At 56.0% G+C, this 13,281-nt stretch overlaps 2 protein-coding genes across 2 annotated transcripts; one reads left to right on the top strand and one right to left on the bottom strand.

Annotated features, from left to right (window-relative positions):
• The first annotated feature begins 27 nt into the window (after window positions 1-27).
• On the top strand, window positions 28-2,390 carry LOC115614722 (histone H2A type 2-B). The gene is made up of 2 exons (XM_030501962.2): window positions 28-111; window positions 193-2,390. Exon 2 carries the CDS (start codon window positions 258-260, stop codon window positions 636-638), a length of 381 nt encoding a protein of 126 aa, XP_030357822.1. The 5' UTR covers window positions 28-111; window positions 193-257; the 3' UTR covers window positions 639-2,390.
• Window positions 2,391-5,039: 2,649 nt separating this feature from the next.
• Window positions 5,040-6,562, bottom strand: LOC115614721 (histone H1x). The gene has a single exon (XM_030501961.1). The coding sequence runs from the start codon at window positions 6,419-6,421 to the stop codon at window positions 5,765-5,767; it is 657 nt and encodes a 218-aa protein (XP_030357821.1). The 5' UTR covers window positions 6,422-6,562; the 3' UTR covers window positions 5,040-5,764.
• Window positions 6,563-13,281: the final 6,719 nt, after the last annotated feature.

Genomic DNA, 13,281 nt, shown 5'->3' with positions numbered 1-13,281 from the left:
CCAATGGGAAGGGCGGGCGGCGGGGCGGGCAGCGATATCCGCGGCGCGGCGGCGGTAGCGCTGTCAGTGCGGCGGCGGGCGGCGCGCAGGGCGGAGCGGCGGCGGCTGCGGGTAAGCGCGGCGCGGCGGCGGGCGGGGACGGCGGGGCCCGGCGCGGCCCGGCGCGGTGTAACGGCGTTTGTCTCCCTGCAGGCGCCGAGACTGTCTGTGCGCGGCGCTTCTTGCGAGGCGGCGGCGAGGGGCCGCTGCCTGCGGCCATGTCGGGCCGGGGCAAGTCCGGCGGCAAGGCGCGGGCCAAGGCCAAGTCCCGCTCGTCGCGGGCCGGGCTGCAGTTCCCCGTGGGCCGGGTGCACCGGCTGCTGCGCAAGGGCAACTACGCGGAGCGGGTGGGCGCTGGGGCGCCGGTGTACCTGGCGGCCGTGCTGGAGTACCTCTCGGCTGAGATCCTGGAGCTGGCGGGCAACGCGGCCCGCGACAACAAGAAGACGCGCATCATCCCGCGGCACCTGCAGCTCGCCATCCGCAACGACGAGGAGCTCAACAAGCTGCTGGGCGGCGTGACCATCGCCCAGGGCGGCGTCCTGCCCAACATCCAGGCCGTGCTGCTGCCCAAGAAGACGCAGAGCTCCAAGAAGTGAGCGCTGCCGCCTCAGCCCCCCCGCCCCGGCCTCCTTCTCACCGTTGCCCAACTTCCCCTCCCCATGGGGTTGGGGTTCCCCTTCCTGCCCCCGACCCGGGCTGGGTGCTGAGTCCCGGCAGCACCCTGCCAGACCCCCACTGGCCCCCAGCCCCGGCTGCGACAGGGTGCTGGGGGAGCATGGGGGAGGCCAGGCCCTGCGTGTGCCCCCATCCTGCCCCTCTTCCCTCTGGAAGCCTGGAGGAGGCGGCTGGATCGCAGCTTTCAGCAGCGGCAGCATCCCGAGCTGTATGGTTGGGGCACAGCACAGAGCTGCTGGGAGCTGCTGTAGGTAGTTGTGGCTGGCAGGGGGTGGCCACAGGCACCCCCGGCTGCCTCCCCTCTGCCAGTCCCGGAGCAGTGCAGGGTCCCCCCCAGCTCTCCCTGCTCACCCTGGTGTGAGGCTGGGACTCGCTGCTGCTGCTGCCCCCTCCCGCCCCCCAGCGATGACCCCCCCCGCCGCACTGCAGCCAGGAGGGCAGGGGCTGGGGAATGTGAAAAGGAGGAAAAGTTTCTCCACTGGCAAGAAGTGACTGTTAGTTCTGTTCCTGGTAAAGGTCGTGAATTGCCCACTGTCAAGAAGCTCTGCTCCTATTTATTTTACTGTCCTTTATTTCGGGTACCTCCCTGCAAAGTCACCTTCCCAGCACCCCCAGGCGGGAGCTGCGGGGTCCCATGCGTCGTGGGTCCCACTGGGGTGGGGTGGAGGCTGCAGTGACAAATCCCCTCGGAGAGCGTCGCAAGGTCAGGCAGGAGCGGGAGCTGCCATCTTCTGCCGTGGCTCCATCGCTTCATCCCTCCCTCCCTCCGGCTGCAGCAGCCCTTTGCCTCGCCCGGAGCTCCCCCGAGCCCTGGTTCCACTCCTGGAGATGACATTCCTGTGTCTTTCCGTTTTGTTGGTTGGTTGTTCAGCACTATTCCTGGTTCTGGGAAATAAAGCGACGATGATCTCCATTAACTGTAACCCTTCATGGATTAATGGGCTTTAACCCCCCCGGAGTCTGTACTGAGCCTGTTCCTGGCTGGTGCCGTGTTTGTTTCCTGGTTGTGTGGGTTCAGGGTGAGCGTGGGGCCGGCTTCCTGCCTGTGGCACCCAGGATGGCTGGTGCAGAGGCATCATCCCCCCACTTGCGTGGGGGCCGATCCCCGTGTGCATGCGGCAGTGTCGGGTGATCGGACCCTCACAACGTGGGTTTTAAGTAAAAACAGCAAAAATGAGCATCCTCTTGATGTGCTGTAAGTAGCATGTGTTCAACCTCTGAATCTGCTGTTAAATCCTGTGATGAAGTAACTTGCCCTGGCTCTGAGTTTGTTGTTGTTATTACAGAGGAGTTGAATGTGGTGCTTGTCAGTGGGTCTGTGAAGGGTTTTTCACTCCAGTGTGGAACATGTCGTGCTGATGGGGGTTCAGATGTGTCCCACTGGGGTGTCCTGACCTTGGTGGGGTGGGGGGTGGCCAGCGTGGACCCCAGGATCCCTCCTCTTCCTCCTGAAAGTGACTGCTGCTGTTGGTGAGATGGGGCGAGGGGTTTCCTGGCGCGGAGGCCAATGTGTCTGTATCCCAATGTCTTGTTCTCTCCCTCTCGTTCCCCCCAGGCCCATGTTCTGTACAACCCGAGTGCTTTGTATCTCTTAGAGCAAATGCAGACTTGTGATACTGGAAAGAACGGTGCAACCCCCGTATCTGATTAAACTGGTTCCCTGTTGAACGCTCTCCAATCGCTGTGTCTTGTCACCTCCCCGTGCCCGGGCTGCAGGAGCAGGCTCTGGTGCAGCTTCCCCCAAGGACTGCTGTTAGCACCAGATGTGGTCTGGCAGAGGTCCTGCTTACCCTTCACTCAGTGTCATCCTGCCCCGCGAGCAGGTTAAACCCTTCTCTGGCTCTTCTCCCTGCTGTGGGAATGTCGCATTGCCTGGTTGCTCCCTGACCAGCACAAGGAAGCTTGAGCTGCCCCTGAGGAGTGAGTTTGGACCCAGGAGCTTCCCCCACCCGATGGGCTCCTCAGCACCCTCTGGGTGACCTGCAGGCAAGTAGGCAGAGATGAGAAAAGCTGGTCCTGAAGGGGTGGGGGGAAGTCTGGAGATATGGGGCTGTGTGTTACTCCCTTCGTTGGGGATCTCCTGGTTTGCTGGTCTGGGGATGGCTCTGTGAGGCAGAGCTGCTCCCTGCTTGGGTTGTGGGGAGGAAGGGTTGTGGGAATCTGTCCAAGCTTCCAGCATGGTCAGTTGGGTGCTGGTGAAGGCTCTGTGGGGCTATGGAAGGTGTGGGTCAGGACTGGAGCTGCTGGGCTGGTCTCTGACACATTCTGCCCTGCCCCAGTGCTGTCCACTGCAAAAGGCAGAAACAGGCATTAAACTGGGGTGCCTTGGGGCAGGGATGGGGATGTGTTGGGGTGCTGCACTGCACCCCCAGGGCTGAGGAGCAATGTAGCTGCCCCAGCCATGGCATGGCTCTGTCTGTGCTCGTGGGGTGATGCCCACAGCTGTGACTGGGAGCTGGTGCCACGCATGGTGCCCTTGGTGCTGAGCTGCCTCCACCAGCCACGTGATGGATGCGCTGGGCTGTCGCAAGGCAGCCCAAAGGAAATCCTGTCTGTCACACTGAGCGCTGCTGAGGGGCTTGACCAGCAGCACCTCCCGAACCCCACATCTGAGCACCAGCATCACCGGGAGAGTGGAACTCTTGGTCTTCAGTAGAAATCTGGAGTGGACTTTGCCTTCAAGCCTGCAGCTCCACAGAGGGGTTTTGTGGAGCAGTGTTGCTGGTCCTGGTTCCTCTGAATGCCTCACAGGAGCAGAGCAGTTGAGTTGATGGAATGTGAAGGACTCTGCTGAGTAGAGCCTCCCCAGTGGTCCTGGGATCCTGGAAGGGTGTCTGTGGGTTTTTGCTTCCCTGGGAACATGTGCTCTTCCCCTGCCTCCTCCTGGGCACCTGGGGTGAGATCACGGCGCTGGCAGAAGAGCTGTGTCTGTGCACGTGCAGCAGCCTCCACACAGCTCTGGGACTGGCTGTGGCTGAGGGTGAGACTGGAGTCACCGGTCCCAAGAGGTCCTCGGGCTTGGGTTTCTCTCCAGAGCCTGGTCCTTGTGGCTGGCAGCACCCATGGGAGCTCACTGGGGATGCTCCAGCAGCACAGCCCCTGGCAGCCGCCTCCTCTGAGGTAAGACATTGACCCAGAGGTGTGTCACCCGCTGCCTTCCCTCTGCCCTCACCTGCCCCATTCCTGCCTACAGGAATGCCTCTGGTCTTTGACCTTGGCGGTGGTGTTCCTCACCAGTGGAGCAATTTGCCTTGCAGGTGCCATTGGTCTGACCCCCCAGTCCTGGGGAGGGGACACCCCTCTGCCTGCAGCCCTGCGAGCTTGAGGCTCAAGTGAAGCACTGGAGTGGAACCGGCTGGACCTTGGCAGGAGCAGCCCCTAAACCCCCTGAAACCTGCAGTGTCTGTTGACCAAAGAGACAACCCCAGGTGGGTGTGGGGAATGTGGCAGCTCTCATGGTGCTGGAGATCGTGGGCAGGGGCTCAGGCTTGGGGTGGGACCCATGTGGGCAGCCCCGGAGGGAGGCTGCAGCCTCCCAGCAGCAGAACCTCATTGGGTTCTTAGGGAGCAGTCCTGGCTTCCCTTGCTGAATGTGTTGATGGACCTTTCTTCAGGGATTAAAACTCATTTCCCCTCTCCCTGCCGGTGCTCAACGGGCAAAAGGATAAAGCAGCTGCACAGGGTCTGGGGCTGTGGCTGTCCCCAAGCACTGGCTGGTTGCTGCCTCTCTCTCCCCTGCTCACGGGGTCCTATGCCTGATCTGTGCTGTGCTCCCCAGGCATGGATGCACCTCGGGGGGGCTGACAGCAGCCCGGGGGGGGGGGTGTGCTCCTGCTTGATGCTCCCCTTTGTCACTGATGGAGGCGTCAGAGCCTGTGGTGCAAGGCTGTTCCTGACCCCTTCCCTTGGCAGCCAGCCTGGCCTGGCCCGGGCCTGACTCCGGCCCCCCTGCGAGGTGCGGAGCTGCCGCAGCACCTCTGCCTGCTCCCTGCCCTGCTGCAGAGCGCACAGCTCAGGGTTTCCCCCCCTCCCGCAGCGCCGCTGTCGGCCGAGGGTCCCCGCGCTGGTGCGGGGCTCCGGGCAGGCGCCACACGCTGGCCCAGATCCCCAGCAGGGCTTTATGCAACCTCGGCGGCGGGAGCTATAAATAGGCGGGGGTTGGGTGTGCGGCGGGGCTCTGCCTTCCCGCGCTGCCGCTCGCACCCGCACAGCGCAGCCCCGCTCCGGGAAGGGGGGCGAGGGGGGGGTCCCCTCCATGACCGGGGAACCGCAGCCGCCGGGGTTGCCCCCGCCCCGCCTGGCCGCAGGGAGCACACGGGAGCGGCGTTTTGTACCAATTTATTTGAAACGACGAGAAATGGAAAAAAAAAAAAAAAAAAAAAAAAAAAAGTCACCCCCGGCCCCCCCTCCCCCACACGTAAAAATAACGGAAATCAACCCAAAACCGGCTAAAAACAGAAGTAAAGGCCATTGGCGATGCGCCCTGAGCCCGCGCCCCGCGGCCGGCCTCTTTAAGAGCGCCCGACGCCGCGGCAGCCAATTGGCGCGCAACGGGCCGTTGCCATGGCAGCGGGGGCCGGGAGCCAATAGGGGGCGCCGCGGCTGCCGGAGGCGGCGGGGCGCGGCGCGGGCCCTGGCGGCGGGAGCCGGCCCACGTGGCGCGGGGGCGCCGCCGCGCAATGGTTGCCATGGAAACCGGGCGGGAAAAATCCCCGGGAAGCACCGGGGAGGAACGGGAGGGGACGGGATGGAGGGGGGGGACACGGGACGGGAACCGTCTACACTCGGGGAGGGGCACGGCCGAAAACAAAAGGGCGCGATCGGAGAGAAGCCACGGGATGGGGGAAGCGAGGGGGTGGAGAAAATAAGGCGGCGGGGAAGGGGGGGCTGGGACAGCCGCAGCCCCGCTCACCGCGTACGGCGGCGGCTGCGGAGCCGAGTCAGCAACACAAAGACAAAGCGGGTCCCCTGGGGTCCGTCCGCGGAGCAGTCCGTGCCGCGGGGCTCACAGTCCGCGGGGCGGCGGGAGGCTCCCTGCGCCCCGCTCTCATGCCTTCCTGCTCTTGAGTGCCTTGGGCTTTGCCGACTTCTTCACCTTCTTGCCCCCAGGAGACGCGGCTCCCTTCTTGGTGGCCTTCTTGGCTTTGCCCTTGTCTTTCTTCGTCGCCGCGCCGCCGCCTCCCTTCTTATGGGATTTCTTCTCGGGCTTCTTGCTCTTGGCCGCCGGCTTCTTCTCCGCCCGCCGGGACGCGGAGGCCGTCGCCTTCTTGTGGGACTTGTGGGCGCTGCTGCCCGCGCCCCCCTCGCCGCCGCCTTCCAGCTTTTTCCTATTGAGCTTGAAAGAGCCATTGGCGCCGGTGCCCTTGACCTGGAGCAGCGTGTCGTTCTGCACCAGCGCCTTGATGGAGTACTTTAGGTAGGTCCTGCCGTTCTGCTGGTCGAACCAGGCCACTTTCTTGGCCTCGTTGTAGATCTTGGCCAGCGAGGAGCCATTGCGCTCGCCCAGCTTGCGGATCGTTTCCACCACCAGCTGGCTGTATTTGCCCGGCTGGTTCTTCTTCTTGTTGTTCTTTTTCTTCTTCGACGGCGACAACGAGGAGCCGCCGCCTTTCGCCTTCTTGGCGGCCGCTTTCTTCTCTGGGGCGAGCGGCACCTCCTCCGCCTCGGTCAGGGGGAGATCGGCTTCTTCCAGCTCCACCGACATGGTGCCGCGGGGTCGCGGGACGGAGGCGGGAGCGGGCGGGGGCACCGCGGCGTGGCGGGGGTCCGGCGGGCGCGCGCGCTGCTCTCTGTCTCCACTCGGCTCCGCGCCGCCGCCGCCGCGCTCTGAAGGGGCGGGCGCCGCCGCCCGCCCTTTATATGGGCGCTGGGCGGACCACGTTGAGAACAACAACAGCCTGGTCCGCCGCCAGCTCCAACTTGTGCTTCTTGGGGCCCTTTCGCGGGGCTCCCGCGCCGCCGCCGGGCCCCCCCGCGCCGCGCCGCCCGCGCCCCCCGCCGCGCCCCGCCGCCCCCCGGCCCGCCGCCGCCCCACCGCCCCCCGCCGCGCGCCGCCCAACGCCCCCCGCCGCGATTTCGGGGGCGCGCCCGGCGCGGCGGAGGCAGCGAGGAGGGGGGCGCCCCGCGCGGAGGCGGCTGGGGCTCTGCCGCGACCCCCCCCCCGCGCCACCGCCGCCGCCGCCCGCCGCCCAAGAGGGGCCGCCGCGGGGGGGGAGGCGGCGGGCGGCCGGGGGCGGTGGCGGCCGCGCTGCCCCCGGGTTCTCCGGAGGGAACTAACACAGGCGACGCCCTCCCGCGGCCGCCGGCAGCAGCGCGGAGGCGAAGAGCCGAGGCCGGGGGTCCCCGCCCCAGCGGCGGGGGCCGCCCCCCTATCGACCCCACACCCGCGGCCGCCCAGCCCGGGCCCCCGAGGGGGGAGCCCTGCGTGTCCGGTGGTGTGTTCCCCCCCCCCGGCGGGCATCGCCCCGCAGCGGAGGATGCGGGAAGCACGGCGGGTCCGGATGGGCTGGCGAGGAGTAACTGGGGGACCCCGGCTCGGTACAGCGCGGGGGGGGCGGTTCCTACCCCCGCTGCATCTCGTAATTGTGCATGGGCTGGGGGGGGCAGCAGCGGTGCTGTGACCCTCAACTACACCACCCTCAAATCCCACCAGGGAACGAGGCTTCCCGGGAGGGGGGTGTGTGCAAAAGGTCCCCCCCTCGCAGAGCTCCGGGCCCGGCCCGGCTGGTCCCCTCTGCCCCCGTACGCGGAGGGGGGGATCCGTGTGCCCCCGCCCGGGGTGTCCGGACACACGCACGGGGGTGTGCACACGCACACGTAGACTCCGCACACACTCTCGCACCCGCCCCCTGCTCACGCACGCCGCGCTGAGCCCGCACAGCCCCGCCGCCTCCCCCCGCCCCCCCCTCCCCATCCCCACGCTGCTCTCCGCCATTTCCCTCGCCCGGGCCCCCCGCACCGGAGGGGACGAGCCCCCGCTGCCGCTGGGGGGGGGGGTCCCTAGGGCCTCCCGCCGGTTCTCCCCTTGCCCGGGCCGGGTCCTGCCCGGTCGTGTCCCACGTCCCCTCCCTGCAGCGAGGTGCCCGGAACCACCACCCCGACCCCCGGGGAGAGGCCCCCCCATAACAGCAGGGTGTCCCTCCCATCAGCAGTGTCCCAGCATCCCTGTGATGAGTTGCGTCTGGCCTCGGGAGCTGAAGGTGCTGGGCTGGGTCCCCCCCCCCCGGGACCCCCATACCATGTGTGTCTGTTAGGCTGTGTAATGTATAGATCTCTGTGTGTGCATGTGTGGAACATGCGTGTGTCTCTGTGCAGATCTCATGCTGTAACCAAATGGAAACTTCCTGCTGCACTGCCTGTTTATCATGGCTATATGGGGGGGGGGTCATGTGTGTTATAGATCTGGAATATGTCATCTGTATAATAAGTTATTAGTTACTGCAATAGCTGTGAATGAAAGAGAGGTGTAAGTGCATGCACCCACACAAACACCGGGGTGTATATATGTGAGATATTGACATAAACATGTCAATATTGCAATCAAAGCTCTCCAGTGGGGGAGGGTGGGGTGTCAAGGCTGTGCACTGGTGGTCTGTGATGGCCTCTTGTGTGTTGGTAGCGTGTAGCGAGTGGGGATGGACCCGCATCCCCCCTGTGCACCCAGGGGTGAAGCAGAGCACATGTGTAATTACATGAAGATATGAATGTTTGAATAAGAGCCCTGGGGGAGGCTGAGTGTGTGTGTGTATGTGTGTGTATGTGTGTGTATATGTGTGTGTGTGTATGTGTGTGTATATGTGTATGTGTGTGTGTATGTGTGTGTATATGTGTGTGTGTGTGTATGTGTGTGTATGTGTGTGTATATGTGTGTGTGTGTGTGTATGTGTGTGTATATGTGTATGTGTGTGTGTATGTGTGTGTGTATGTGTGTGTATGTGTGTATATGTGTATGTGTGTGTATATGTGCACGTGTGTGTATATGTCTTTGTATGTGTGTGTATATGTGTATGTGTATGTGTGTATGTATGTATGTATGTGTGTGTGTACCTGTGCTTCTTGGAGAGATAGAAAGGGGGAGAACAGCCCTAACATACACGTGAGCTGTCCCTGTATGTACACACGTGCTTATAGAGATACAGTGGCGAGTCTTGGTCACATACATTTGTCTCTCTGTCATATACATATATACATACATATCTACTAGCTGTTCACACATACATACATGCTTCTCTCTCGTGTTCTGTATATGTGCTTACATACACACACTAAGGGAGCTGTTCTCACATGATTACTCTTGCTATCTACATCTGTATATGCATACATATTTTTGAACATATCTAGAGACACACTTCACACACACTGCTGTGTTGAGGTTTCTATCACTGTGCCAGGGAAGGACCTCCAGACGGACATTGTCAGAATTTCTCTTGCTGTAGCTGGGCTGTTGTGCGTAGTGTTCCTGCTACCTTCATGCATGTGCTTCAGTATCTGGCAGAAAAAGAATCTCCATCCTGTCTTCAAGAAAAGTAAGAGAAATGCTCTTCAGTTTTTATACTGTGGAAATGAGAAATCAGGAATCCGGGTTTTTAAATGTTTTCAAAGATAGTTTCTTTTTCTGGTTTTTGTATTTATTGCCAGGTTGGGCAGAGCCTTGGGCGACATGGTTTAGTGCGAGGTGTCCCTGCCTATGGCAGGGGTTGGAACTAGAAGATCTTAAGGTCCTTCCCAGCCCAAACCATTCTATGATTCTATGATTCTATGTGTATGTACATATTTACAGAGAGTGTGTGAGAGGAGGGGGGAGAGAGCATGTGCTGTTCAAACACACACCATAGTCCCCCTGCACACACATACATGTATGCATGCACAGTGTACACACACAGACTGACACGGGAGTGAGAAGCCTGCTCTCGCACTGCTCTCTCTCAACACCTCTTTGTATGCACATCTATATATACATATATATACATACACACTGCGAGAGTGAGTGATTTCACACACAGACCCCCCAATATATAGCACTGCAGATACACATCCGTACTTGTCCATGCACATACACAGTATTCTCTCTTGCTGTATGCATCTATATGTACATAGATCCATACGCTGAGAGCTGTTCATGCCTGTTGCTCTCCCCTGCTGTCTCTCTATAGAGATACACATACAGACCTGAGCGTAGGAGTCAGAGCTGTTCCCACACACACATTTTCTATCATTCTCTCTCTCTCCCCACTCCATACACATGTGCAACCTCTGGGTTCCATAAATATACACATATATATGTGTGTATGTGTATATTCTCTCTACATATGGATATATGTAGAGTTTTCTCACACACACACGTACACTTACACAGACACTGAGAGACCATTCACGCATAATTGTCTCTGTATGCATCTGTACATATATCACTAGAGAGCTGCTTACATGAACACACTATTCTCTCTCCATATCTATGCATATATAGATATATGCACACACAATACTCCTCTTGCTGTATGTAAACTTATATATTCTATATACAGTTGTTCACAAACACACAGTTCCTTTGTTACACACACACACATACATGTGTGTATACGGGGGGGGGGAGTGCTGTTCACGCACAAGTTCTCCTGTGCTATGTATGTGTATATACACACGTGTGGGTATATACAGAGAGAACTGCCCTCTCTCACACCCCCATATACATATATACACATATAAATACATACATATATACACACACGCACACGCATGTATACTGTCCGTATGTGTATATATACAGGAGAGCTGTGCTCAAACACAACAGTCACTACATGCGTATACATACATGTGTACTTAGGGAGAGAGCTGTTCACACCTTCTCTTTTGTTATATATAAATATACATATACACACACATATATACACATATACATGCATATATATACACATGTATACACACGCATACATATACACATACACATACATATATATACACACACGCGCACACACACACACATATTGAGATGAGCTCTGAGGCAGAAGCTCTTCCCTGTGAGGGTGCTGAGGCGCTGGCACAGGGTGCCCAGAGAAGCTGTGGCTGCCCCATCCCTGGCAGTGTTCAAGGCCAGGTTGGACACAGGGGCTTGGAGCAACCTGCTCTAGTGGAAGGTGTCCCTGCCCGTGGCAGGGGCTTGGAGATGGGGGAGCTTTAAGGTCCCTTCCAACACAAACCATTCTGGGATTCTATGCTGTATATAGGCATATATACTTATAAACACACACACACAACTGTTCACACACACGTAATTCACTATATAAAAATATGCATATATACATATATAATGAAAGACAAACCTCTCACACACATTTATCTCTTGAGCGAGCTGCATATACATACATATGCGCATATATCCATGAATACAGAGAGGGAATGTGAGAGGTGCACACAGAGTTCTTTGTCACTGCACACACACACATATATAAACACTGGTACAGAGGGTGGGGAGAGCAGGTCAAGCACAGACGACAGTCATGCTGCACACACATGTGCATATACACATGTATGGGGGGGGTGGGGAGAGATCTGCTCTGACAGACCTCCCGGCCTTCTCTCTTTATGTCTCTCTGTGCGCATACGTGTGTATGTATATACACACCCAGAGAACGCAGACTTTTTACACACAGAGACACCCTTTACAGCCTCCATAGAAAACCGTATCCACAGCTCAGAGCGAGCTGCTCACACACAGATACATGGACCGTGTCCTTTGGCTGTGCACATGCACATACAGAGCTGCTCACATGCATTCCATCCCTTGCTGTAGCTATATATTGACACATATATATATACGTAACAAAATGAGCAAGAGCAATTTACACACACACATTTTCCATCACTCTCTCCCCCCCTACATGTCTAATCCCTGGAGTGCATAAAAATATATGCATATATCACAAGCTATTCTCTCTGTATGTGTGTGCATAAGTAGAGATAGCAAGAGCCCTTCTCAACACACAATACTCTCTTGCTATATATATATATGAATATATAGATGCATATATACATAGACACAGATTGGTCACACATATCTCACTCATATATATATACATATATACGCGTACACATACACATACATGGCGCAGAGCTGCTGCAGACATGTACATATACACATACACATACAAATACATATACATATACATCTCACTCATATAGACACATATACACATAGATACATAGACATATACACAGACACTTATGCATATAGAAACATAGACACCTGTACACATATATGCCTATAATTCAAAAGAGCACGTGCTGTTCACACAAACCCGCCCTATTCTCTCCCTGTGCACACCTGCATTATGTGTACCTATAGAGTGAGCTGTTTTCACACCCGCCACTCCTCTCTCTCTATGTATACACGGATGGCTGTACGTATAGACGTGCTTTCTATATAGCCTGCTGTTCTCACACACACTTCTCTCACTACGTATAGAGAGTATACAGAGAGCTGTCGACACAACGATCTTCCTATATATAGACCCGTATATTTATATACATGCATGTAGACAGAGAGTTGCTCGCTCACAGTTACACAGGTCTCTCTTACTATATACACACACATATATAGATACATGTATATACTTAGATGTTGGGGGGCGGGGCGCAGGCGTAACACTCTCTCCCCCTGACCCCAGCCCATATATACATGTATACTGAGACAGCTGTTCAGAGATTGGGTGTCACACACACACGACTTTCTTTATATACATATATATGTATGTATTTATAAATATTTTATAATATATTAAATGACACTTTATAATATTAATGTATTGTTAGTAAATTATAATTATTACATCATATAAACATTATTAAGTAACAATATTAATAATATAATTAATTAAATGTTAATAACAATAATTAAGTATTAATATATTTAAATATTGTCATTTTAATATGTAAATATGCAATGATTAATTAATTTTTAATATAATGACTGGTGATATGACTAATTAATATATGACTAATTAATATATCAAAAATATATTATATTGTTAATATGAAATTTTAATCTGATTAAAGTATAATTTATACTATATATATTTATAACATAAATATAAATCTATATTTATAATATAGATATATAAATAAGTTCTTTCTTGTTATATACATGCGCATCTATAGATACATGTATATACTTAGACACTGGGGAGGGGACAGGGGGCAGAGATAACAGTCTCTTCCTCTGACCCCAGCCCATATATACATGTATTCTGAGAGAGCTGTTCAGAGAACGGGTGTCACACACACGACTTCCTTTTCATAGATATATGTATGTATGTATATGTGCGCATATATATAAAATGTATATTGTAAATACACACACACACACATACACGTACAGGCACATAAACTTGGAGAGCCCTGTTCCCCCCTTCTCTCTCAACCCCCGTCTATGTGCATGTACATACACAGATGTCACACACACACGATCTATCATCCCTGCCCTGTATAGTCTCTGGGGTGCATAAATATATACAGCTACATGTTTATAGCTTGATATATACTCTCTTTATGTGTGTGCGTGTGTAGAGA

This window comes from Strigops habroptila, chromosome 11 (assembly GCF_004027225.2).
Source record: "Strigops habroptila isolate Jane chromosome 11, bStrHab1.2.pri, whole genome shotgun sequence".
Taxonomy (NCBI): domain Eukaryota; kingdom Metazoa; phylum Chordata; class Aves; order Psittaciformes; family Psittacidae; genus Strigops; species Strigops habroptila.
The sequence above is the reverse complement of the archived record's forward strand: the minus strand, read 5'-3'. Positions and strand labels throughout refer to the sequence as shown.

Coding starts and splice junctions, on each gene's coding strand:
- LOC115614721 (XM_030501961.1), bottom strand. CDS start 6,421: ATGTCGGTGGAGCTGGAAGAAGCCGATCTCCCCCTGACCGAGGCGGAG.
- LOC115614722 (XM_030501962.2), top strand. CDS start 258: ATGTCGGGCCGGGGCAAGTCCGGCGGCAAGGCGCGGGCCAAGGCCAAG.